A 27482-nucleotide genomic window follows, 5' to 3' on the forward strand; every position below is an offset into this window, starting at 1 on the left:
GGCTATCTACTTGGAGCGAAATGTGCTTTGATTCTAAGTGGCCTCACTGACGCATTTGGGCATTTCTTGAGACAGGACTATTCTCAGTAAGTGCCCAGTCAAGAAACATGTAACTGCCAATGAACTTTGGGAGATGCCAATCCACATCTGAGCTTTTCTGGGAACATTCAAACTAGTATGTGACGTCGGCCTGTAAAGAACTGAGTCATGCAGGGACATGTGACTTGCCCGTCTGACTCCAAACTCCATCTTGCTGCTGTGATCTTCCACAGGGCAGAGAATATAAAAGGCCCAGGAAACCCCTCTATTTTGTCTTCAATCCTGCTTCTGACCTCTGGAGGGACTTTGCTGCAAACTGAAGCTCTGAACAAAGGACTGAATGACCCACCCCAGCTATCCAGAGACTTGATTTGAACCTGCAGTTTATTCCATCACTGCTACAAGCCTGAACCAAGACTTTGCCATTACTGTATGTAATTGATTCCATTGAACCAATTCTAGTTCTCATCTATATTTCTTTCTTTTTATGAATAAACCTTTAGATATTAGATTCTAGAGGATTGGCAACAGTGTGATTTGTGGGTAAGATATGACTTGTATATTGGCTGGGTCTGCGGCTTGGTCCTTTGGGAACAAGAGAACCTTTTTTCTTTTACTGGGGTGTTGGTTTTCATAACCATTTGTCCCCAGGACGAGTGGCACTGGTGGTGATACTGGGAAACTGGAGGGTCTAAGGGAATTGCTTATGTGACCTGTGCTTAGCCAGTGGGGTGAGACCGAAGTCCTCTCTGTCTGGCTGGTTGGGTGCCTTAGAAGTGGAAAACCACCAGCCTTGGTCAATAACTGCCCCGCTCTAAGCAATTTGTCCTGAACTGATACTCTCTGAAGTGTCCCACCAAAGGCAGCATCCTTACAGCCACTTATGTTAAAACATATTGTTAGGAGCACAGAAGTGCCCAGGCTCCTGGGTAGGCAGGGAGGTGCCTGAGCCCAGCCGTGGGGGCTGCAGCATGGCCGCGGTGGCTAAGGGGAATCGGCCAGAGGAGGAGAGCAGAGAACAGCGAACAGAGGCAGAGGGGCGCTCAGATGGCCACCAATGGAGCCATGCACCCCCCCTCACCTTCAGGTGGGTGTTCTGCCCATGCGGGTCTCTGCACCTTTTCCGGGCTGGTCAGCATGGGGCCGCCAGGGCACCTGAAGCTGTCCTCGCCCAGAAGCTCTTGGAGTCTCCAATCTCCTTCTACAGCCCCATGGCTCCACCTGTGTGCTCCCTCCAGGTGCTTGGGGTCCTGGCTGCCGCTCCGGGGCTCTCCGGGCTGTGCTGCTGTCCCATGTTGTCATGGAGTGTGAGGGAGTCCGGCCCTGCACCCCTCTTCCTGGGACTCACAGTAACTCTCAGCCGGCCAGTAAAACAGAAGGTTTATTGGACAACAGGAATGCAGGTTAGAGCAGAGATTGTAGGCACAGTCAGGACCCCTCAATCAAGTCCTGCTGGGGTTCAGCAAGCTTAGTCCCCTGAATTCCAACCACCCAGCCCAAAACCGAAACTAAACTCAACTCCCTCCAACTGGCCTCTTTCTTTGGCCAGCTTCCCGGGCAAAGGTGCTGGCACACCTCCCCCCTGCCTAGCTCAGGTTACAGGCTGAGCACCTGTCCCTCACCTAAAGTCACCCTCTGCTCTGCCATCCCCCACACAGACAGCCCCTACTCCTTCACACATGTCTATGGTCCTGGCTGCCGCCCCGCAGCCCACACCCAGGTCTGGATCCGTGCCTGGGGTGGACGGGTCTGGCTTTCAGCACCCCAACTATTAAAAATGAAAAATGGGGTGTGTGGGGGGGAAGATAAGCAAGACTGTTTTTTCTTGGCTGGATCCTGGGGGAGGGACCCTGAAAATGAAGCCGCACACAGGGCCCTCCAACTCTAAATCCACCACTGTTCACAACGCTCACAGTATAGGGACTATGTACACGCAACTTACACACAATGGACACACAAACCCATGCCTCACATCAGGCAATGGGCTTCTGGCGTCTAACGTGCCACAGCGCCCCCCTCTGGGCTGGGAAAGGAATACCTCCAGAAGGTCCCAGAGGGAGATCCTGAGGACGGCTGCATGGCAGTGGGGGGCAGGGGCACAGGAGACCCTTTCATGGACAGGCTAAGAAAGGAGCCACCGCCATGCCCAGAGGAGGATGCAGACTCCAGCGTGGTGGGTTCGAGGTGCCCATCACAGACAGTGAGTGACTCACACCGACTGAAAAATTAACATCCGGCTTGACTGCTGCGTCCTTTCTCCATGGGGGCCTTTTGCGGCTGATCTCCCTCGGCCCCTGCAACACAGACATTTTCCATGGGAATGCGCCCTGTGAAAGGTCACTTTCACCTCATCTGCTTTGCTTCTGCTGTCAGGATCAGCTGGCAAGAGCAACCGGGACAAATGCCCAGTTTTGTCAAAAGTGCAGAGGAACATGGTGTGGGGGGGGGGGGGGGGCGGGGGCGGGTTAGAAGCAGCTACGCCAGCCCTGCATGTGGATGGGGTCAGAGCTCAGGCCAGCCCCTGTGAGGAAGGGGGAGGGCTAGCCCCACTCGATGTCCCATTTACCTTTGGGAATATACGGTCACCCTATTCATAGGCCACGTCTGGCCCACGGCTCGTTGGCGTCTGACCATGCATGTTTAATGGCGGGAGAGCCAGACTTGCTGAGCTGACCCCCCCACGCCAGCGTGCTGGGCTGGACACACAGCGCTGGAGTGCGAGCGGCGAGTCCAGTCTGGCTGTGCTGGCACTGGGGGGCGGGGCAGAGACGGGCATCTGGTGTTACAACCGCCACGTTTATGGATCGGGGGGGGGTCGTGTGGGTCAGAGACGGAGCAGGAGGCAACAATGTGAGGCAGCTGCGAAAAGGCGGAGCGTAGCTAGCGGGGTTCAGAGGAAGCAGCCGCTTCCTCTCAGCATGTTTTCAAATAGCGGCATCAGGCCGGCGTTGGCAGCAACATGGACAGAGGAGCCATGGGGGGAGGCATGCGCTGCCGGAGGAGCGAGGGGGCCGGCTCCTCGGCCAGCGCGCCACACGCTCAGCGCGGCCCCAACATCTGCGGCAGCAGCTCAGGGCTCGGTGGCCAAGCGCTTCCCGCCCCTTGCTAATGCTGCGGGGGGAGGCCAAAGGCCCCTGCACCTTTAAGGCCGCCTGGCTGACAAGCCCTGCATGGAGCGCACCGAGTGTGGGGAGCAGGCCGGGGACAAGCGGGGGCTTCCGGTGCCTTGCACTGGGGGTCCGGGCGAGGGGCTCCCCGGGGCCAGGCCCGCAGGGCAGGGGTGCAGGATGTGCTGTCTGGACCAGGGGCCCTGGCGCGGCGCAGAAGCCTGGAGCCCGGGGTGGGGGGGAAGGGACCCCGCGGGTGGGGAAGGGCAGCACAGCCCGGCAGGGGACACCTGCAGAGCGCGCTGGGCAGGAGAGACTCTCCTGGGACTGCGGCGGGACGGGGGGTATCCGCACCCCCGGGAAGCCCACAGGAGTCCTGAGCCAGCCCCAGGGTTAATCTAGGGGGGAAACGGGAGGAGCCAAGGGGGTGTGGCCAGAGGAGGAACCAAGGGGGGCACCTTTTTTATATTTGCTCCCTCTACACTTAAAACCTGGCTATGCCACTGGTGAACCCCATTCCAGGGGTGTTAACAGGAGTGTCGCATGTAAGACATGGGAGGGTGTGGTCCCGCTCGGCTCGGCACCGGGGCGGCCTCCACTGGAAAAGTTATGCAAACTGGGTCTTGAGAACAGAAGCCCAAAGGGGAACTGGTTAGTCTTTAAATACGGGCTGTGCTGAAGAGGCCAGGGATCTGTTGCTCTCCATGCCCACTGAAGGCAGGAGAAGAAGCAACGGGCTTAATCTGCACCCAGAGCGATTTAGGTGAGAGATTAGGAAAAACATTCTAACACTCAGGGCAGTGCAGCTCCCAACGCTGGAGATTTTTAAGACCAGGCTGGACAAACCCCCGTCAGGGCTGGACAAGGCTTACTTGGTCCTGCCTCCGTGCTGGGGGGTGGGGGAGGTGGGACTGGACACCCTCTCGAGGTACCTTCCTGCCTGACATGTCTATGATCTCTACTAACTCTGCTCATCACCTTCCAGGGCCATGCAGAACCAGCGTCTCTGGAGGAGGCCGGGAGGTGGGATAACCACAGTAGCAAAAGAAAACCCCATCCAGGCTGCTGCTGGGACGCCTCCACCACCACCCAGCAGCTGCTTTCCCAAAGCTCCAGCAGCAACCCCCTCTGCTCCGTGGGGAGCCTGGCGCTCAGCAGGCACGGGGAGAAAAGGCCGAGGAATCGGAAGCAGCCCCTGGGGGGGTTATGGGAGTTCCTACCAGAATTATGGGGGTTTTCCAGGGGATTATGGGAGTTTGAGCTCTACTCCCCCAGTCCCACTGGGCTGTGGGAGGAACTGTGGGGCAGGATCCCAGGAGTGAGCCCAGCTGCAGGCCGTGTGGACACAGGGCAAAGATGCGACTGACGCAGCCTGGCTTGCATGGACATGCTGCATGGTGGGAGTTTTCACCAATGCAGTCACACCAGTGCAATTAGCAGTGGTCCACTCCCCTTGCACAGACACAGCACCAGAGACCACCTGGGGGGTCCCCCACCCGGACAGACAAGCAAGGCACGTCTCACACCAGAGAGGACAACACCGTGTTGTACAAGCTGCAGGCGCCGACAGACCCGGGAACATTCGGCAGCCCGGGTGCTTATCGAGGCTGGGAACGCAGGAGGTCACAGCTGGGACTTGAAGCCAAGTCGGGGAAAGAGCACTTTACCATTGATATTTATACAGAGCGTCCAAAAATACTCGGCGTCCAGCAAAACTATTTCAACAGCTCATTTCTGGAGCGAGTCAGGCTGGATGATGGCTGGTCTGTTCTCCCAGCATGGGCCACAAGAGTGGCTTGTGAGGAGACATCTAGCCGCAGGGCAGGCCAATAGAAACACTGGTTACCTGCAGCACGTTTTAATTGTCCTTTGCTTTGACACATGTGCTGACGGCATTGCGATAGGATAGTGCCTGAGATCCCAGCTGCCTGTGCCGGGAGCTGCACACACCCACGGTGAGAGACAGGCCCTTCCCCACAGAGCTGACAATCGAAACAGACAATGGCATGGGCCCGACTGTTCCTTGCACCCCAGTTTAGACCTGCCAAAGTCACCTGGTTCCTGTCATCATTACAGAGTCCACTGTGTGGTGGGGTTAGTAGCTGCTAAGCATTTTGTGATCCAGGCTGCCAGAGACACTATTAAATAGTGTGACAGGCTTTGAATCCGGAGTCACTCCACTTACACCAGTGGCTGAGAGCAGCATCTGGTCCACATTTCATATAAAATGGTCAGGTTAAAGAGACACAGTTGAGGTTAATCTGCCATGCACACACTTCCCCCTGCTACACCGAGAGTTATCCAAACACATTTGGCTGCGTTGAACCCAGGCTGAGCGTCCTGTTTCACTCCAGATGGCTCTTCCCCACGCCATGTAAAAGGCTAAGGCCTTTGCTAAGGGGCTTGCTCTCAAGAGCTCAAACGGGGGTTTATAGCAGGGAATGTGACCCCAGCCTAATGGCTCAATGCTACAGTGATGGACATCACCATAAGAGAGATCAACTCAGAAATGGCATTTTATGAAAACAGGTTTTAACTGCTTCAGTTTGACTTTGAATGTGCAACCGGACCGTGCCCATCCGGGCGAGGTCTCTCCCCCTGTCGTGCAGGGAATACAAAAGTTGCCCAGTCCCCTCCAGGTGGTGCTGTGCTCTGCTGAGCGAGCGGCATTACGCCAGGGTGGATTCAGCCTGGCGGTTGGGAGTACAGCCAGTGCGGAGCTGCCAAAATCTGAACAACCGGTTCCCTACCGGGTCTTCGGCGGCACTTCAGCGGCGGGTCCTTCAGTGCCGCTGAAGACCCGGAGTGAGTGAAGGACCCGCCGCCGAAGACTCAGAGCACCACCCAGTGAGTACAAGCCCCACGTGTTTTTCTTTAACGTGTTTTTTTTTTTAGTCATCCCTACCAGGGCCCCGTCAAAACTGTTCGAATCAGATCCCACACTCCCTGAAGCTGGCCCTGCACATCGGGGTTGCAAAATTGTATTGGGGGCTGGGAAGGGAAGACTGTGCCTCCCAAAACAGCCTGTGTCCCCCCCCGCCCGACCGCCATCCACATCCTGCCCCAACTGCCTCCCTCAGAACTGGTAACCCATCAACACCCCCCCCCGCTCCTTGTCCCCTGAAACCCCTCCTGAAAACCCCCACCCTAACTGCCCACCAGGACCCCACCCCCTACCCACCTTGCCACACTGCCTGACCCCTGACTGCCCTGATCCCATCCACCACCACCCCAACAGACTCCTGGAACTCCCACCCCTACCCAACTCCCCCCGTTCCCTGTCCCCTGATCGCCCCCCCCAGAACCTCCGCCCCTTCAAACCACTCCCTGCCCCTTATCCAACCCCTCCTCCCAGCCCCGGCCTGGCCCCCTTACCATGCTGCTCAGGGAAGCGTGTATGGTCAGCTTGCAGCCCCATCCCTTACCATGCTGCTCAAAGCAGCAGGAGCTGCAGAGCTGCCCAGGAGCGGTCCAGAGCGCTGGCGCCGGGGCACGTCACGCTGAAGCTCTGTGAGAGGGGAACAGTTGGAGGAGGGGCCGGGGGAGCCTCCCCAGCCAGGAGCTCAGGCAGGCCAGACAGGATGGTCCTGCAGGCTGGAGTTTGCCCACCCCTTTAACAACCGGTTCGAAACCGGCTTCTAAATTTAACAACCGGTTCCAGCTCACCACTGAGTACAGCTCCCTGCCCTTCTGTGGGACACATGCACAAGGAGGCTGAAGGGCAGAGCTAATCCGCTTGCAAGGTCACTGGGCACTTGCTGCGGAGGTGGGCCCTTCCAGGGGTTCATTGCGATGCCCCTCACTGCTACACTGGGGAGGTGGCATCATGCTACGAGCACCCAGCAGCTAGGTTTTTTTCCGGTTGCTCCCTGGGGGGATCATTTCCAATCTCAAAGGGACGAGTGCATCAGAAAAGCCGGTTCGGCTGCAAGTGAGAGATAGATCCATGCACTTAGAAACATGATAGAAGCTACATTGCTTGAGTCACTTAAAACCAGACTGGAGAACTCATTGCAGGATCACTCCTGTCCCAGTTCCTGCACAGCTAGGACCTGGTAAGTCATCTCCATCTATGTCTGTGCCTCTCTGGGGAAGGCTAGAAATCCTGCACCCTTAGGAGATGGAAGAGGCTCTTGTCATGAGGTGCATGGTGCTGCCAGCCAGAAATATTAGAAAATCATGAGATAGGGCCGAAAATCACAAGATAGGGTCAAAAATCTCCATCTTGTCTTAAAAATCATGAGATTTGAAGAGCTACACTTTGCCTTCCTTTCTTTGCCTTCTGGCTTTGGAGCTCTTAACTCACGCACTCAGGTTTTTCTCCGCAGCCATAAGAGCTAAACACACATTTTTTTACAGACAGCTGAGATGCTCCCCTATTCACATGACTCCAGATGCTGGGGCTTTAAGTAAGACATCCAACACCGTACGATTCCTGCTAAAATCACCAAAGTTGGAAACGTGGCCTGTGATTGACCAAGATCGCACCCTGGGTTTGGGCCTGTGTGATTCTGGCTAATTCATTGCAGGAAAAGCGTCTGTTTCACCTGGGTGTTAGTCTGGCTAAGACAGGTATTGGATTTATAAACGTGTGTTTAGTGTTTAGACATTATGAAATGCTTGTGAGCTGCTGCCTGCATTAATTGTACTTGTAATAGCTTTATCATGTGCTATAAAGTAACATTTACATCTTTGCTTTCTAACTGTAAAAAAAGTTTGCTGTGAATCTGTCAGGAGGAACCATCTCCTGCCCATCAAGAAGGGCTCTCATAACTCAATGGGCAATTGTGGAACATCACAATACAATGACTGTGTCAACTGCTCCTTCACACCCATGAAGAGGCTACATGGAAAAGCGCTTGTCCCATCAGCTTGAATTCTGGAAGAAGGAACTAAAAATAGGTTTCATCTGTTTGGTCTCTCACGGAACTGGAGCTACGAAAGAGAACCAGAGATCACCAGGGTCTACCGGGGTTAGCCCTAGAAGGCATTCAGAGCTGACAGATTACAACAACTCTGTCACCTTTTAAAACCATGGACTGTAACTCGTTTGTGTATCTTCGTTAGCTTGCTATAGCACTGGCGACAAAGTGCTGCCTTTGGTGTGAGATCTAAGGTGCAAATTGACCTGGGGTAAGTGACTGGTCTCTTGAGACTGGGCGTAACCTGGATATTTTTGTGATCTTTGGTGTATAGCAACCAGCTATCAAAATCCAGCTTGCCTGGGTGGCGAGATAGACTGGAGTGCCCAGCGTGGCTGTCTGTGACTCCATGGTGAGATGGGTATAGTGCTTTAGCAGTTCACACTTGTGACTGGCTTGGTGAAATCTAATGCTAGAACATATCACCAGGTTGGGGGTCGCTGCCCTGCTTATTGCTGGTCTGGCCGGAAGTTGGCACTCACAGCCGTGAGCTGCTCCAGTTCCCTTCTGCCCAGCGGACACTAGTCCAACACAAGCGCTTGGCCTCGTCAGCAACGCCTTGGGACTGAAAACTAACACAGGTTGGCCCGGCTTCTGGAAGCAGTCTTCATCTCCAGTTCGGTCTTCTCTTCCCAAAAGCAGTCATGAGTCCCCGGCCTTCTGGGCCCACCCATTCCTCCCCATCCAAACTGAGGTTACCAATCCCTCCTCCAGAGCGGTCTTTCCATTCCCTTGTGCCTTCCCTAGTCTTTTAGTTCTCTCCTTCTCGAGTGCTTTCAAACTACCCGCTCCCTCCCCGAGAGCTACCTGCTCATTACCTTTCCTCTCTCACAGCCCTTCTCTGGCCCTTTCCCCTCCCCCTCCCTAACCAGGGAGCCCCACGTGGACTGTTTCTGCAGCCTTCTTACAGGGTTCAGATGCTCCACTACCAAATGGCAATAAGCCCCCGCCCACAGCACCCCAGGCTCCCAGTCAGAGTTCATAGGGCCGTCATGCGGCCAGTGAGGGCTTGATTCCTTGTGGAGGGCAACCGGCCCCATGACAGTGATTCTTCAGGGAGATTCCGCTCCCCACCCCAGGAGTTCAGCAGAGGCCAGACCAGATGTCTCCAGGCTCTGCCCTCTCCTCCTCACACCCCTGCTGATTCCCATGCTGCTGAGATTCTCCCGGAGCGCCCCCAGCAGGGAAGCAGAAGTGAGGGGCAGCTGAAGATCCTCTTTCTGATTGCAAGATGGAACTCGAGGGACAGCCTGAGCTTCCCAGGTCAACTGAAGCCATCAGCTTGGGAAATGAAACTAGGGGCCTCTTTTCACTTCCCCTGTGAATGGGAGCAAGAACCCTGCCCTGTGTCTCTCTCTCTGCTGCCTTTCAACCTGAGAGATCTCCCAGCACTTCCCTAGCTAGACACGCAGGGATTGCGTGATCACTGGAATTGGTACCAGGGGTAATTACCCATTGGAACAGCTCACCTGGAGCCTTCATCTCTGGCATTCATGACTGGATGCTCTAGCCCAAACAGAAGTGACGGGGATGATGAAGGCATCATTGGCCTGGTCATATTAGATTATCGGAAAGGTGCCTTCTGGCCTTCAACTCTATGAATTCTTACCTGGAGCATCTCCCATCCAAGTGCCAGCCACCCGAGATGCCTTAGTTTGGGAGCTCAGAGGTAGGGGGCCTCGCTGCAGGTATATGACCATGGGCATCCTTCAAACCACATTAACACCTTCACCTGCCCAACACAGTCACCCAGAGAGCAGATCGTTTGGGCTACAGCATGGGGACTGGGTCTAAGCCTGAGGGAAGAGGAAGATGTCCTGCCTATATTAACTCTGCGGCAGCCAAATGAGTAGACAAGTTCTCTGCTGCCCCATGCACACATTGCTGGTGGGCAATATCTAGGGAGCAACACAAATACAAAATGGCTGAGCAGTTGTTTGGCTACTGGACTTTGGTTCCAAGGTTTGGCTGGGTTTGGATCCCGTTTGATTTGCCCTGGTTCTGTACCGTGGGCTTCTGGCACAGGGCAGGCCAGGCCAGAGGGAACAGCCGGTGTACAGATGTAACCAAGGGCAAACAGTGAAGGTGTTTGGCCGAATTCTGCTCTCATTGTCAATCCAGAAGATCCAGTGTAATGCCATTGAAACCACAGTCCACCTTCCCCATAGCTCCTCCTCCCTGAGCCAAAGATGCCCTGTGACAGTTGATCCTAGTCTTTATAGGTCTGGGACAGTCACAGGGAGGAGGGGGGGGAGCGGGGTCTAGTGTCTTGCCCATCTCCAGCAACACTGGTAGCTCCCCTCTGGGGGCAGTCTCCTTCACCCCCACACAGGTGCCCTCGCTAGCAGCACATTGTCCCACCAGCCAGCTGGTACATGCTGGGAGGATGCCTAGTTCTGCCGGACAGTGAGAGATGCTGTGGCTGGTCAGATTCGTAAGGGGATGGAGGAGACCGACGATCTCATCCGCTACAGCCGCACTCCTGGGCGGTGCTAAGGGCAGGGCGTCGGCCCAGTATTTATTTTGGTTTGGTTAAGGTCCAGGTTCAGTTGCATTCAGGGTGTTCGGGTCCAGTTCCAGTTCAAGCCACCAAAAGACAACAACGGTTCCGTTACCGGCTCAGCTCAAATCTCAATCTTAGTGGACGCAAACTCCAAAAAGAGAATTGAAACGTAAAACAGAAACTCTTCTGATTGCTTGACCAGTAATTTATTTTTTAACTTTAAGTTCACATGAGTTTTCCTAGTGTTTTTTGGGTTGTCGAACAGACGGTCGGTTTTTTTATGAACACTTTGCACGAACTCAAGTACCAGCTTCTGATACCCGCGCTGGCGTATTGGACCCCAGCGGTGAAAAGAGACATTGGAATTTGGGGTGTGACGCTGGAGGGAGAGGGGTGGATTGACCTGGGAATGTTGTCTAGTTTTACTGGCACTGTCTGTCTGGGGGATGGGAGAGCAGGGGGTGACTTTAGGTGAGAGATGGTACCTGAGATTGTAACATCAGCCAGGAAGGGGGGTGGGAGGGAGAGTCGACACCTTTACCCAGGAAACTGGACAAGGGGAGAGGGGGAGAGAAGGAGGGGGCAGTGCCTGCTGGAGGGGTTTTTGGTTTCAGTTTCGGGCTGGCTGGGAAGAGGCAGGGAACCCCAAGTCTGCGGTCTAAGCTCCTTGCCCCTAAGGGACCTGGCTGAGGGGTCCTGGCTGTACCTACAAGCCCTGCTTGGGACTGTTCCTGTCGGCTAATAAACCTTCTGTGTGACTGGCTGGCTGAGAGTGATGGGGAATTGCAGGAAGTGGGGGGTGCAGGGCCCTGACTCCCCCACACTCCGTGATGTGGGGCCAGGACCCTGCCTCAAGAGGGGCAGTTGGTGTGAGGAGCTGCCCTGGGGTTGGGGATGGGTAGAGGGAGACCTGTCAGAGGAGGAGAAGGATTAGAGAACCATTACCTTTTCCCCTGGGTTTGAAGAGTTATTGCTAAGGGACACCCCCCACCTCGTCTCTCCCCGGGGTGGAGTCTCCGAAAGTGGTTCGCTAGCTCTGGACCCCCTGCTGCCTCCCTCTCCCTCCCTGCTCTTGGGGGCTGGCCTCCTTCTAGTCTCAGCCAGGCTCTTCTGGCCACAATCACATGCCTCTTGCCTTGGCTTGTTCACTAATGAATGTATGATCCCAGCAGCTCTTTTAAAAGGGAGCGTGAAAAAATGCTGGCCCTTTCTGTTAGCCGGTAACCCAGCTTTGCGTGGGGTTCAGCAGGCAGGACAAAATTCTGGGTCTGGTTCAGTTCTGGGTTCAAGTGGAAATACTGGTTCTCCTGCTCTGGTTCATCTCCCTGCTAACAGAGAAAGAAGTGAAGCCAGGAGATCAGCAGGGGCGGTCCAGGGCTGCGGGCGAGCCAGGAAAGGCGCACCCAGGGCTATGCAAATCCTGAGGAGGGGAGCATGCAAACAGGTGGAGGGACAGACCCAACTGGGCTGGGGTGGTGAGGAGGATGGTGTTCATTATTACGACTTCAAGCCACAGGGTCCGGCAGCACCCCTAGTTCCGTTGCTGGTGTAAAGGGTCAGCAGGCCCTTCGTGTCTCTCCAATGCCGCCAGCTCCCTATGCAAATCCCTGGGCTGGCCGATTTGCTTAGCAAAGAGGTGGGGGATATGGAAAACAGGACCCGGCTCTGAGATGGCAGAGATAGGGGAAGGGACACCACAGGCACTAGGGCCAGGGATGTGAGATGTGAGCCCCAGGACGGAATGGGGGGATTGCAGGGACTGGGATCCAGGGACGATTCAGGGCACCAGGAGCTGGAAGTAAGTGAGGAGAACTATGGGCATCAGGGCCCCGGGGGGGAAGGGGACCCTCCAATCAGGGCAGCAGGACTCCAGGGGGGAATAGGATACATCCAGATGGGCACCCAGAGCTAATGCGGGGGAGAATATGGGTGCTGCAGGCTGGCACCTGGACTCAAGGGGGAGGCATGCAGGCAACAGAACCCCCAGGAAATGTATAGACAAAGGAGCACCCCCTTTCCATCCCTCGCACACACACAGAAGGGGCAGCCTGCCTTAGACAGTCCTCACCCTGGCCGGCTTCGGGGGGCTCCTGGGGTTCCACAAGGGAACCCTTCCCTTCCCCCTCCCCCCGCTGCCTCTTGTGCACTGCGCTGGTTTATAATGACACACTGAGACTCGGAGATCGAACCAGCGGCTGCAGGTCCCCAGAGACCTGACTGGGACAGGGCCATCGGGGGCCAGTCTCGCTCCGCTCCAGCATCTGGCTGTTCTCCATCCCACACCAGCCTGGCCTGGGGGGGCGGTGGGGGCACCCTGGGGCGGCCGCAGCTCAGCTGGGAGGGACATCAGCAGAGTAGGGTGGGGGCGTGGAGTGGAACGTCGGGGGAGGAGGGAGGCTGAGGATCAGGGCTGGGGGGTGTTGGTGGAGCCGTTTGGAGAGACCTGGCCCTGGATGCCCCTGCCCCGGCCCTTGCTCTGGTTCCTTTCCCTCAGCACTACTAACCTCACACACAGCTGCTGGACATAAAATGGGACGGGCTGGTCTCCCTTTGGTGTGTCCCAGCCCCCTCCAGGTCCTTCGCCCACCCCGAGCACCTGGGCAGGGCTGGATCCGGGCCCAGAGGGTAACGGGACACAGCAGGACAGGGCAGGTCCTTCCGGCTCGATCCCAGCATTGCCGTCCCCAGAAATCGCCCACTAAACAAGGAAGGAGCCCAGGGACAGGGCCCTGGAGCCGGCTGGTGGGACAGGCCCAGCCGGGATGGAAATTCCCCACAAGGCCTGGAAAAAGCGTCATGGAAAAAAATAAACAGTTGCAAAGCAGAAGAGCCGAGCGGAGGGATAAACAGTGGGTGGGAGGGAGCATGCTGCAGAGAGGGACCCAGCGGCCAAGGAGGCGGTAGCCGGACTATCCATTCCAGGGGAGCCGGGATCCCGGGCTCAGCCGACTCCCTCCCCCGTTCAGCAGGGCTCCCCCGGCTGCCAACCAGTGACGCACAAACAGTATGAGGAACCGGGCGCAGGCCCTGGATGAACAGGGCCCAGCAGCAAACGCATTAGCCGCAGCGGGAGGCATTGGGCTGAGTCCTGGACCCTGGTTGCAGGGGGTTAGCGTGCCCAGAACTGAACACCCCAGGTGCAGGGACCCCACCACACGGGATCCCCCGTCCCCGCTCCATGGCCTGATGCTTGTGCCGCTCAGCGGGAGAGGTGGTCTGAGGAGAGGGGTGTGGCCCGTGCATGAAGCCAGGCTGAAGGACACCCAGGCTCGAGACAGCCCTGGGCACCACCGTGCAGGGGGCGAAGGTGCCTGAATCCCATAGGCTCCTCTCCCCACCAAGGAAGGTCTCCAGCCAGTCACTTTTGGTCTCTGCCAACGCTGCTCCCGGGGGCCATGGTTCTTATCCACATGGAGAGTTTCTGGTTTCCTGCTTTGTGGGCAGACGCAGCAGCCACTCGGCTTAGCAGGAAGAGGAAGGAAAAGTGGCTGCTGACAGAGCTCTGCCTTGCAGCGAGATAAGTCCTGGAAATTCCTGTCTCTGGCCCCACGGGCAGGAGCGGCGCCAGGGTTTTTGGCTCCCTAGGCGGGGGTCCTTCCGCGCTCCCAGTCTTCGGGGTACTTCAGCGGCGGGTCCCGGAGTGAGTGAAGGAGCCGCTGCAGAATTGCCGCCGAAGACCCGGAGCGCGGATGGACTCCCTGCCGCCAAATTGCCGCCAAGGGTGGCAAAATGCTCCCCCGCCAAATCCTGGTGCCCTAGGTGACCGCCTAGGTTGCCTAAATGGAAGCACCGGCCCTGCCCACGGGGGTGCCGGCCCCTAGTCTGATTTGGGACCCAAGCAGCAGTAACCCCACTGTTTAGGGGGTGCTATCATCTAAGTCTGATCGCATTTGGGGGCAGGGAGTCTCTTAAAGCTGCATCAGGGAGGTTACTGGGGTGCCAGGAACTCCCAGCAAGAATAGAGGGACTCAGACCTCGCCCTGTAGTCTGCACTCACGGGGTGCAGCGACAACACACATTCACCATGGGGTTAACCTCCACAAAGGATCTGAGAATTCAGGCGGCCCCGACCCTGAGAGGTCAGGGCACCCTCTACACCCTGGCAGGATCTGGTCCCACACCAGCCCAGAAACTCAGGTCTTACCCTCGGGGGACAAATAGAATTGATGAGCATCGTCGTGGGATGGAAGCCACCCCAGCCAATCAGGCTGCAGGAGGGTGGATCGTGTAGTGAGGAATCGGCCACTCAGAAGCCGAGATCATTCATGGAATCGACGGCCTGCTTTGGAAAACGAACGTATTGAAATCTGATTGGCCAGAGCATGAGACCCACACTTGTTCTTTAGATCAACCAAAGTGCAGAACCCAGCAGTGACCAGCCCAGCAGCCGTGTGTGGGCGAGGGAGGATGAGGTTACTCCCCGCCTCGGTCATTAAAATATAACGGTCCAGTAAATCACTGGATCCCTCCGGAAAGTCCATGTTGATCCCTCAGCTGCTGCAAATCCCAGCCTTGTCTTGTTGTGGCAAGAGGCCACGGTTGCAGGTTTGGTGTCTCCGTTGCAGGGGCAAGGGCATCAGCTGGGAGCTGGAGCCACACCTTCTGCCTGAGGACAAGGGGCCCTGCCCTGTGACGTCCCACCCTGGTGGCGTCTGGCCTCCCCTCGCTTGCAGCACTGCACCCTGCAGCCAGCACAGACCTTGGCCGCCACGTCCCTCCAGAACTGGGTGTACTGGCGGTTGCTGAGCCCCAGGATGATGGGCACCACGGCGGCGCTGCCGCTGCCCACGCATGTGAGGATGAGGACAGTGTAGCTGTCGATGGAGTTGTGGTTCTGGATGGCCAGCACAGAGACGTGCAGGCCGGCCACGTAGGGCACCCAGCATGCCAGGAAGATCAGGGAGAGGCTGGCGATGCACTTGGCATGCCTCAGCTCCAGCTGCTGCTCCAGCTCTGAGGGGCCCTGGCCTTGGTGTACGGAGCGCAGCACCTTCTTGATCTCCTGCAGCTGGCGCCTGGCCACCCGCAGCACCTGGGTGGACATGAAGGCCATGGCCAGGATGGAGGGGATGAGGAAGCCGTAGATCTCCAGGTAGAGGTAGGCAGTGGGGAAGATCTGTTTGTAGGAGCAGTTGGAGCTGGGTCCCCAGTGGTTCCACCCCAGCACCGGCAGGCAGGCAAAGAGCAAAGGCAGCGTCCAGGTCAGCAGCAGGCAGAGGGGCACCCAGCGGTGCACCCAGAAGCGGCGGTAGTGCAGAGGGTAGCTGATGCACAGGTACTTCTCGTAGTGCACTGCCAGCAAGTTGGCCAGGAAGGCGAGGAAGAAGTAGTTGGGGGCCACGTGGGTGAAGAAGCAGCTGTGGTAGCCCCGACTATTCTCAAACTGCATCCAGGGGATGAAGGGCAGGGCCACCCCGGCCAGGAGATCGGCAAACAGCAGGCTGAGAAAGAAAGAGCTGGCGGCCCCAGGCAGCTTGCGGCTGCAGAGGATCCCGAGGATGATGAAGAGGTTGGCCAGGATGATGAAGACAGAGAGTGGGCCTGAGAGCCAGAAGATGAGGAGCCTCGAGGAGCCCCCTGCGTCCCCAGAGATGTTCATCTTTCTTCTCAGTGCCGGCAGCAGGTTGGAACGGGGTCAGCCTGCACCGCGTGACAACAGCCGGGCAACGCTGCAGACGGGGGCACTGGGCTCATCCTCCGCTCTCCCCCATGACAGGCCGAAGCCTCCTGCCAGGAAAGACACCATATTGCAGCGTTATTCTCTGCCCAGACCACTGGGATGGTGACCTGCCCCAGAGAATCTAACCGGCTCACAAGTAAGCAACAACATTTCCTGTGTACGCAACACCAGCCTGCAGCGATGACATCGGGCACAGATGGCGTAAGATCTTCCCAGCCTTCCGGTCGTTTGGATCCTCCCCCCACCCCGGGGATGTACAAACAAGAGACCCCCACCTCCCTGCCTCCAAGGAACTTACAAAGGTCGGGTCTGAGCAGTATTTGGCCAGAGCTCCCAAGGACAACCCAGGAAGCTGGGCAGGGGGCAGGGGAGCTGGAGGAGACTCAGCAGGGGGCTCTTCAGAGTCAGTGGTAAGCCCAACATCACAGGACAGGGCCGAGGGCTCTGTGCTGGAGGGAGCGGCGTGGCCGACCCAACAGGGGGCTCTGTGTTGGAGGAGGCGGCATGGCTGTCCCAACAGGGGGCGCTGTGCTGGAGGGAGTGGTGTGGCTGACCCAACAGGGGGCGCTGTGCTGGAGGGGGCGACGTGGCCAACCCAACAGGGGGCACTGACGTGGCCAACCCAAGAGGGGGCTCTGTGCTGGAGGGGGCAGCATGGCCAACCCAACAGGGGGCTCTGTGCTGGACGGAGCGTCGTGGCTGACTCAACAGGGGGCACTGATGTGGCCAACCCAAGAGGGGGCTCTGTGCTGGAGGGGGCAGCATGGCCAACCCAACAGGGGGCTCTGTGCTGGACGGAGCGTCGTGGCTGACTCAACAGGGGGCACTGATGTGGCCAACCCAAGAGGGGGCACAGTGCTGGAGGGAGCTGACGTGGCCGACCCAACAGGGGGTGCTGTGTTAGAGGGAGTGGCATGGCTGACCCATCAGGGGGCGCTGTGCTGGAGGGAGTGGCATGGCTGACCCAACAGGGGGCGACGTGCTGGAGGGAGTGGTGTGGCTGACCCAACAGGGGGCGCCGTGCTGGACGGAGTGGTGTGGCCGACCCAACAGGGGGCGCTGTGCTGGAGGGGGTGGCATGGCTGACCCAACAGGGGGTGCTGTGCTAGAGGGAGTGGCATGGCTGACCCAACAGGGGGCACTGTGCTGGAGGGAGGAGGCGTGGCCAACCCAACAGGGGGCGCTGTGCTAGAGGGAGCGGTGTGGCTGACCCAACAGGGGGCGCCGTGCTGGAGGGAGCACCAACCTTTTTTTAAACTCAGGCATAAAATCAAGTTACTCAAATGCCCACTCATGGCTGTGGAAGATCCCATGACACTCTGAGCAAGAGTCGAAGCTACTGCACCCGGTGCCCCCTTCAGACAGAAGACAAAGGAGCAAAACATACAAAAAAGGCCTTTCAACCCCCCAGATTTAAATTAATTGTTGATCTAAATAGCCACGTACGTGAGAAAATGAGTAAGTAGCTGTCCATAGCTATAAACAGCTAGAGGTGGAATTCTTGACATTGCTTTCGCTTAGTTAAAGAGCAACGTCTACAAAAAATCACCTGTCCACAAGCCGGGCAGTTCTGACACGGCAAACAAAAACTACTAACTCGTAATATCAGCGCAAGAGATTGGCCCCACTTCAATCACAGTTCCACGACCGTGGGCCGAGCGAGATTTGATTTAATTCCTGCCCATATTCAGCGACCAGTACATAAATAAATTGATCATTGTGAACGTCCAACTCTTCAGAACCACAAAGTCAAACAGGCAGGAGGAAGGACGCTTCGTTCTAAACCTCGATTTGAATCGAATGGCTCAGCCGCAGATAGTTCCCTCTGGGCAGGAGCGCTGAGAAATATCCATCTCCACCGACCCACCAGCATGGGTAGATTGTGAAAGTCTCTCTGCTATGTTACCAAAATCAGCACATTAAAAATTGCTTGAGATTAGGGATCAGGTTCTTTACTGAAAGATTGGCTAGCTAATACAGCACCAGAGCTCCTGTTCTTGTGAACGATCGTCTCAAAACGCAGTGCTACGCTCTAGCACCTCCTCTTCTGCAGAGCCGGCTTTAGCCCTATCCCACCAATTCCCCCAAATCAGGCCCCGCACCTTAGAAGGCCCCGCGCCCAGCAAAAATCCCTTTCCTGGCTAGAGGCGCCTTTTTAATTTTCACTCATCTGGTGGCGCTTTGGGTCTTCAGTGACAATTCAGTGGCGGGTCCTTCACTCTCTCCAGGTTTTCGACGGCACTTCAGCGGCGGGTCCTTCGCTTATTCTGGGTCTTTGGCGACTCTTGGGCAGCGGGTCCTTCAGTGCTGATGAAGATCTGGAGCGAGTGAAGGACCCACCGCGGAAGTGCTGCCAAAGACTCAGGGCAGCGCCCGGTGAATACAAGCCCCACGGGTTTTTTTACGTGTGTTTTTTTTTTAAGTCGTCCCTGCCAGGGCCCCATCGAAACTGTTTGAATTGGGCTCCGCACTTTCTGAAGCCAGCCCTTCCCTTCTGTATGCGTTGTCTGCTAGTGCCAGAGGTGCTGGAACACCAGCTCCCAGCCCCTTTCCCCTGCCCCCCCAAACCCCCGAGGCTGGGAGAAGCACTGTGTCTCTGGGAGTGGGGGACAGGGGTAAGGGGGTCGAGGCCACAGCTGGGGGTGGGGCCAGGAGCGGAGCCCCTGGCAGGAGCCGGCACCCCACATGCGGGGCCAAGAGCAGAGCCCTGTCTGTGGGGCGGGATGCGGGGCCCTGGGAGTGTAGCCCTGGGAATAGGGCCCTCACCGAGCAGGGAGCCGGGCACAGGGCCCCAGGAGCAGAGGTCTGGGAGTGGAGTAGGGGCAGGCGCCAGCCCTCGAGCCCCAGGTGAGGAGAGGGGTTGGGAAGTGGAGCGTGGGCGGAGGGCAGGGAGCAGGGCATAGGCGCAGGAAGCACTCCCAGGTTTTATGCACAGAGCCAGAGGCTGGGAAGTGGGGCACTAGGCCGCTGCAGCACCCCCCACACCTATGCCGAATGCTTTATTACAATTCAGTCCTCTTCAGACCTATTGCTCCTTGGGCCTCGCTGGAGTTAAACTTCAGGTTGGGCGAAGCGATGAGACAATTAGTGTGTTGATGTTTCCTGTCGCTGCCCACACTTGGACAGGATGGCTGGGTCGAGGAGGAGGCAATCGGTAGGTCACCTTGGACTGGAGCCTGGCTTGCCATGCCTCAGTTTCCCCATCTGTAATAATCTGGGCAAGAGGCTTTGAGATGCAGGGGTGACAGGTGCTATCTACATTCATTACGGCCACACTGTGCTCGGCCTGTCACCATCTCTACCTTTCTGTGAGACCCCTTTGCAATCACGCCGGCCAGGCAGAGCCCCCAGCCACTCTGGGGGGTGTCACACCGATACAGCTCAGCTTAGGAAGGAACTATGGAGATGTCACTATCACGCCGGCTGAAGGGCCCGTGGCGGGGACCTGCATGCAGCAGGGCAGGGGTTAACAGCCCAACAGGATTCTCCACCTCCGTGAACCCAACATTTTTCTCTGCCACCTGCAGCTGCAGTGCAAGTCCCAGGCAGTGCAATGGACCCACTTGCCTCCAGTCTCCCAGGGCCTAGGGCAATTGCAAGGACATTTCACCTGCAGCTCTTAGCAGACTCAATAGCCCTCGGCCCATCAGAAATTCCTCCTGCTCTTGGCTTCAGGCTGGGTGGCAAGGAACTCCCGACGCATGGGAACTTGGCAAAGCCCAGCGTGGGCACCGACGGGCGCTTATACCCCTTGGGGGCTGGAGGCCAGGCCTCTGAAGCAGCCTGAGAGTTTCCAAATGTTTGAAAGCGAATGCAGGGCTGCCGGAAGGGGTCCCCGGTTATCTGCAGAGCAGGGACAGCGCAAGCAAGGGCAGGGCGAGCAATGACGCTCACACAGGGCTGGATTTACACCTAACGCACCCCTAGGCGCAGCATCTTCAGTGCCCCCTCCCTGCCTCCCACTGAACTTCCTGTTTGCCGTAAAAAATGGAACGAAACGAAATATAAACACAGCCTCCCCGGGAAGGCACAAGACCCTCCGCCGTGCCCAGCGCTCCCAGCCCAAGCCAGGGCGCAGCCCACCCATCCCCGGCGAGGCCCGAGGAGGGGCCTGTACCTCTCCCCACGGTGAGTGGTCCCCGCGTGTCTTCTGTCCCTCCCACAGCCCGGTGTGCGGCAGCCGTGCTCTGGCTCTATCATTGCAAATGAAGGGGGCACCAGCCACACTCCAACCCCTCCCTGCCCGGCCTGAGGTGGGGGCGGCTGAGATTAGGAAGGGGCTGGGACACTCAGAACATTCAGCAGCTGCCCTGCCCGGCCGCGGCTCCCAGCGCCCCTAGGCGGGCTGACTCGCTCACCCTACTCCAGCCCCACATGCTGGCCGGCCACCAACCCGTGCCAGGAGCCGGCCACCCGCTGGGGAGCTGTATTAACTTTTAACCCACTTTTTACTTTTAGGTGCCGATGGCACATGCCTACTGTGCCTCAGTGGAAATCCGGCCCTGTCCTCCCCCTTCCCCAGGAAATCCACCGGTGTGCAGGGACTCCTTGCCGAGACAGCCAGAATGGGAGCCACGCCATGCCCGAGGCAATGCCCCTTCCGGCGCCTGCCCTGCTGGGAACGGTAGGGGGACTGCCTAGGGACCAGCCCAGTTGAAGTGACCGGATGCCCCAGCTGGAGGAGAGAGACACTTCGAGCCCCCAGCAACGAGGCATCAAGGCCCATTGAGTTAACCCGCCGGCAGCTGGGCACCTGCCACCCAGCTCATTTACGAAGAGCCAGAGAATCATAAAACGCTTTGCACCAGGGAAACACGCTTTGCCTTCGGTGCACCGAGGCAGGGCAATAACAGCCACGGGGATGTGCCTTTAATGGACCCATAAAGAGCCCCTGGGAAGGAACGGGCTTATTAGGGAGTCAGCAGATTGCCCATGCCGGAAGCCAATTACATCGTTACAGCTAGATAATGACTGGCAGGAGCCTTTGATCAGCCTGACCCCCCAGCTCAGGACTGGCCGCAGCGGAACATGCTGCTTGGCTTTTATTTCATTCAGATGTTGTTTTCTGTTTTGAAGTGGATTCAGCTCAGGGGAAATGCGTGGCCAGCAGGGCAACGGCTTCTGCTAACCCTCAGCTCAGCTGGGCTAAGACATCGAACCGAGACGCATGAGATCTTGCTGCCCTGCTTGGCTCTGCCACAGATTCCCCAGGGGACCTTGGCCTAGTCACTTGATGGCTCTGTGCCTCAGTTTCCCCACTTGTGAAGCAGAAGGAGTTCTACTCCTTCCTTGAGCTGTCTTGTCCCGTTAGAACGTGACAGCACCTAGAACAATAGGGCCCTTCTCAGTTAGGGCTCTAGGTACTTCAAGGGATAGCAGCAGGGAGCGCACCCCACATCCCATGGACTGAGAGTAACGTTCAGCTACAGTGGCCCACTCCATCCCCAGCCTCTTGGCTGACCCCATCCAGGAGCCAGCGGAGAGGGCACTGGATGAGAGAGCTGAGTTTTATTCCAAGTTCTGCCAGTGACCCTGCCCAAGTCATTGTGCCTCAGTTTCCCCACCTGCAAAATGGGGTTAATGCCAGCAACCCACTTGGGTGGAAAGTGCTTTAAAATCAAACGGGTTCTAGATAACGGCGGCGTGTGAAAAGGCGCCAATGGGTTTTATTACATGGGCAAACTGGTCACTACAAACGAGGCCGAGATCTGCTAATTCATTTTGTATGATGCAGGCAGCAGGGAGTAACCAGTTCTGCTAGCACACCAGGGTTCCCATTTAAACCAGTGATGATGCAAGGGTCAGAGCGCCTCTCTTCTTGTAGCATGCAACTCCTAACTCAGGGCCTGCGTCCAACCTCTCGAGGTGAAATGTTTGCATATCTCCTTCCCAGCCCCTATGAGCTTGGCCCACAGAAAGCTGAGCGCAGGATTGAGACCTTCCAGGTGGCTGGGATGGTGCCCCTAGCCTGTGTTTGCCAGGGAATGAGCAATAGGGGATGGATCATTGATGATTCCCTGTTCTGTTCATTCCCTCTGGGGCACCCGGCATTGGCAACTGTCAGAAGACAGGATACTGGGCTAGATGGACCTTTGGTCTAACCCAGTAGGGCTATTTTTATGTTCCTATATACCATCAGTCATCCACCATCCTTCGCAGCTTTTATTGGTATGCTGGTTCCTTCACCTAGCTGCAAAATCCAGGCACCTCTGGGGTGGAACGCAGCAGCTACTTCACAGCACACAGGAACCCTGTGAAACAGTTCAGGGCAGGAAGTGATAAAGCATTCTGTATCTAAATTCAACAGGAAAAGGGGGAGAGGCAGCAAGTGAATTCCCCCCCCTGGGTGGGAAAGTGGCCAGAACAGTGGGAGAACTCTTCTGAAAAGTGCCAGCCAATCTTTAATAAGCACAGCTGCTTAGGAGAGTGGGTTTTTCACCTCGCTGTTCAAATCAGGAGCCCTGGGATTAGTTGAAACCATCTTAGATAGGCTGAAATTGATGCTCTCCAGAGGAGTAAAAGTTTTAACGTTATCGGTTTTAAATCTAGTTCATTCCGCTAGAAAGGTCGTTAGCTGGCCCCGCTCCTGAAGTATCTGAGCCACTCACACACTTTCCTGCAGTGGCTCTCAACCTTGCTAGACGACTGTCCCCCTTTCAGGAGGCTGATTTGTCTTGTGTACCCCAAGTTTCACCTCACTTAAAAACTACTTGCTTGCAAGACCACACCTAAAAATACAGAAGTGTCATGGCACGCTCTTACTGAGAGATTGCTGACTTGCTCATTTTTACCATATAATTAGAAAATAAATCAATCGGACTATAAATATGGTACTTGCATGTCAGCATATGGTATATACAGCAGTATAAACAAGTCAGTGTCTGTATGAAATTTTAGTTTGTCCTGACTTTGGTCGGGCTTTTTATGTTGCCTGTTGTAAAACTCGGCAAACTAGATGAGTGGATGTACCCCTGGAAGACCTCCGTATACCCCCATGGGTACCACATACCCCTGGTTTAGAACCACTGCTTTCATGAACTCACCCTCCCAACAGCCATAGGAAACAGAAGGGCCATTTTCCCCATTCTGCAGCTGGGGTGTAGAAACACTAAGAGACTGGCCCAAGACAATCCAGGAAGGCTGGAGTGGAGCAGGAAACTGACCTTGGGCTTCTGAGTCCCAGTCTCCCACCCAAGAAATACGACCATGGATCCTTCTAATGAGAAACCTTCACGGCTGAGACTTGAAACTGAAAATGAATTATCTAGTGAATTACAGAGCTGTCTCTTGCTGCGTCTGGGCAGCGCTGGACACAATGGGGCCCTGATCTCAGATGCAAATCATCGCTTCTTGCCATAAACAGCCAACCCCACGGAACAATTGCCCCAAATAAAGACCCAGGGCAAGTGCCTTTCCTTACGGGCTAACGCTGCTCCATTCCTCCCACATCACTGTAGCTAGCAGAAAAACAAGCAAACTTACACATGGCAGTGCTCTCTGCAGACTGACAACTGGATCCCGGACTCGCGAGGGGAGTAACTGCTCCTCTGCCCATTGAATCACCTCCTTTGGCATTCGGCAGGTTGTGCCCTTTCTGTCCTGCAGCCCTGGCTCTGGGGAAAGGGCAGCCCGGCTGGCCACAGCACGAGTGCAGAGAAGGCACTGGGGTGTGATGGGAACAGACGGTCTTCAGCCACTCCCCTACTGGGGAAGGGCCAGGGGAACCAATGGGTTTTCCCCATCTTTAGCTGGGCTGGTTCGTCTTCTCCCAGGCTGAGCAGCCCCTCCACCCCCCCAAATTGCTGGCAACAGGCCTGGGAGAAAGAGGGGGGGCGAGTCCACTCGTAAATGCACACGCAGGGAAGCACTGCGAAGTCCTCTGCTGAGCTCTGGCTCTCCCCAGGACTCTCCTTCCTTGGGGAGTCTGGTGTCTTAACGGATGAGACCAGCCAGGAGGGCATCCTGCTGGACTATAAGGTGGACAGAAAGCTGGCTAGATCATCGGGCTCAGCAGGTAGCAATCAACAGCTCCATGTCTAGTTGGCAGCCGGTATCAAATGGAGTGCCCCAAGGATCGGTCCTGAGGCCGGTTTCATTCAATATCTTCATCAGTGATCTGGAGGATGGCGTGGACTGCACGCTCAGCAAGTTTGCAGATGACACTAAACTGGGAGGAATGGTAGATAATTTGGAGGCCCCAGCGAGCAGGGGTGGAGAGGAAGGAGATGGATGGTACAACCAGTTTGTCCATTGCAATAGGAGGTAAAAGACAGCGGGGTGGGGTCGCTCCCTACAAGTTCCCGTGTCACAGTTCGCGAGTTAATCTATGAATACATTCCATTACTGGGACTCAGGACTCAGGCTGATTGCCTGCTTGAGTGGAGAAATTATGTCCAGAGACAGGGAAACAACTGGAAAGAATAAACAGTTGAATATGACGCTGGGAAACAGCTTGACAGATTTTGTAAAAGCGTATGGGGGTAATGGACCCTGGAGGCCTGGTGCCTTCACTGGCCCCCGATCCTCCCTGCAGCTCCACAAGCAATGGGATATCTGGGTTAATGTAGGAGCTTTGGGCTGAATAAACCCCAGGTGACAGATACGCTGGAGGGTAGGGACAGGATACAGAGAGACCTAGACAAATTAGAGGATTGAGCCAAAAGAAACCCGATGAGGTTCAACAAGGACACGTGCAGAGTCCTGCACTTAGGACGGAAGAATCCCATGCACTGTTACAGACTGAGGACCGAGTGGCTAAGCAGCAGTTCTGCAGAAAAGGACCTAGGGGTTACAGTGGACGAGAAGCTGGATAGGAGTCGACAGTGTGCCCTTCTTGCCCAAAAAGCTAACAGCATTTTGGCCTCTATAAGTAGGAGCATTGCCAGCAGATCAAGGGACGTGATCGTTCCCCTCTATTCGACATTGGTGAGGCCTCATCTGGAGTCCTGTGTCCAGTTTTGGGCCCCAGACTACAAGAAATATGTGGAAAAATTGGAAAGTCCAGTGGAGGACAACAAAAATGATTAGGGGGCTGGAGCACATGACTTATGAGGAGACGCTGAGGTAACTGGGGTTATTTAGTCTGCAGAAGAGAAGAGTGAGGGGGGAATTTGATAGCTTGACAGATCAGGCTTGACGAAGCCCTGGCTGGGATGATTTAGTTGGGGTTGGTCCTGCTTTGAGCAGGGGGTTGGACTAGATATCTCCTGAGGTCCCTTGTGACCTTGCAGTCTATATGATTTTATAAAGATTTGATGAGTGAATATAATGTAACTGGAATATGCTTCATGCAAAAGGTCTTTTGCAAGGTATCATTACAAAGCTTATTGTCTACTGAGTGTGATCATCCTATTTGTATAAATGTATCACTCTTGTATCTGAAACTAGAAATATGAAATATAACTCTGAGGGCCTATTGTAATTATGCAAAGTGTGGGCCATTAATGGTGGTTTGGAATCTTAATGGCTCCCAGCAACCAGGACAATTGACTGGATGGCTCTGTTTGCAGGCAGGCCTTCCTGTGAGCCAGGCTGGGAGGAATGAAGGTTGGAGTCGTACGGTGACATGTGATCATGTCACATGAACTGGAATCCATCTTTAACCTGGTGCTTTTCCAGTGGGGAGTGGAAACCCAGAGGGACAAAGGAGTCTCACCTTATGCAAAAGATATATAAATGGGTGGAACTGAAGAGAGGAGTGGAGCCATCATGAGCAATCCCCTAGCTACCACCTGAGCTGGAACAAGGGCTGTACCAGGGGAAAGAATTGTGCCCAGGCCTGGAATGGAAGGGGTCCAGTCTGAGGAAAAAACTTACTGAAGCATCTCTAAGGATGCGATTATCTGTATTCAGTTTGATTAGACACAGATTTGTGTATTTTATTTTAGTTTGCTTGGTGACGGACTTTCTTCTGTCTGTTACTACTTGGAACCACTTAAATCCTACTTTCTGTATTTAATAAAATCACGTTTTACTTATTAACTCAGAGTGTGTATTAATACCTGGGGGAGCAAACAGCCGTGCATCTCTCTCCAGCAGTGTTATAGAGGGTGAACAATTTATGAGTTTACCCTGGATAAGCTTTATACAGGATATAACGGATTTATTTAGGTTTAGACCCCACTGGGAGTTGGGCATCTGAGTGTTAAAGGCAGGAACACTGCTGTGAGCTGCTTTCAGGTAAACCTGCAGCTTTGGGGCAAGTAATTCAGACCCTGGGTCTGTGTTGGAGCAGACGGGAGTGTCTGTCTCTGGCAGGACAGGGTGCTGGGGCCCCATTGGCAGGGAAAGCATGGGTTGAAGTAGTCTTGGCACATCGGGTGGCAGCTCACAAGGGGGTTTCTGTGATCCAATCCGTCGCATCTCCCAACCCTGATATTCTATGCTTCTGTGCATTCTGCAGGTGTCCATGGCCAGGCCAGGGGCTCCACAGCCTGCCTTTCCCCACCACACTCCTTCCTTCCTGCTTGGGCTGAGATAAGTTTGCCTGTGTGCAACAGAACGTGCACAAGCACATTAGCAGACCTGGGCACCACGCCTGCTTCCAGAGACCAGAGCTGCATAAAGGAGAGAGGGGACGTTAAAAACATGCAGGATAAATTAAGAAAATGCAAGGGGCCTGGGGCACCAAGGAATCACCAATTTGCATTTCGATAGCATCTCTCCTCAGGTGATCTCAAAGCAATTTAGACAGCAGTTAGTTAAGGCTCATTGCCCTGTGTATTATCCGCCCTTTTATAGAGGGGGAAACTGAGGCACGGGGGGGCATGACTCACCCAAAGTCATTGGCAGAGCTGGGAACAGAACCCAGGGATCTGAGTGTCCAGGCCTCCCCGACTGGCAGGACTCTGAAGGGGAGGCAGCAGCCGCAGGACAGAAGCAAACTGCAAAGAGCCTGGCCAGATCAGAGGCCCCAGGGCTGCAGGCAGCGAGGGGGAACAGAGCCCTTGTGAGCGTAAAGTCCTGATGCCAAGACCCTCCCAACTCCCCAGAGCCAGCTTCTTGGGCTGGGCCAGGGAGCTTGCTATCCACCCCTCCCTGCACAGCCTCCAGGGGAAGGCACCATCTGCCCTCTCTGGCTCCTGCATGGAGTGGGCCAGCAGGGACACCGGCGATGCTTGCCTGCCTTCTGGGGCAATGCAGGGAGGAGGGAAATCACCTCCCTTCCAGGGTGGGGAGGAAAAGCCACCACAATGGCTGGGCCACATGGTCCCTTCTCCATCATCTTCACC

The 27482-nt window shown here is 55.9% G+C and overlaps 1 protein-coding gene across 3 annotated transcripts in view; it reads right to left on the bottom strand.

The window, feature by feature from the left end:
* Positions 1-26026, bottom strand: part of GPBAR1 (G protein-coupled bile acid receptor 1) — a 29371-nt gene extending 3345 nt beyond the window's left edge. Inside the window, exons 1-2 of one of the 3 annotated variants that reach the window (XM_050917136.1) lie at positions 23734-26025; positions 11248-16298 (exon numbers count right to left, since the gene is read on the bottom strand). In XM_050917136.1, the coding sequence (XP_050773093.1) occupies positions 15148-16170 (1023 nt within the window). In that variant the 5' untranslated portion in view covers positions 16171-16298; positions 23734-26025 and the 3' untranslated portion in view covers positions 11248-15147. Of the gene's footprint in view, positions 1-11247; positions 16299-23002; positions 23501-23733 lie in introns of those variants that run through there. The other 2 variants (XR_007768398.1, XR_007768397.1) reach the window with 2 other exon arrangements.
* Positions 26027-27482: the final 1456 nt, after the last annotated feature.

Source organism: Gopherus flavomarginatus, chromosome 10 (genome assembly GCF_025201925.1).
Source record: "Gopherus flavomarginatus isolate rGopFla2 chromosome 10, rGopFla2.mat.asm, whole genome shotgun sequence".
NCBI lineage: Eukaryota > Metazoa > Chordata > Testudines > Testudinidae > Gopherus > Gopherus flavomarginatus.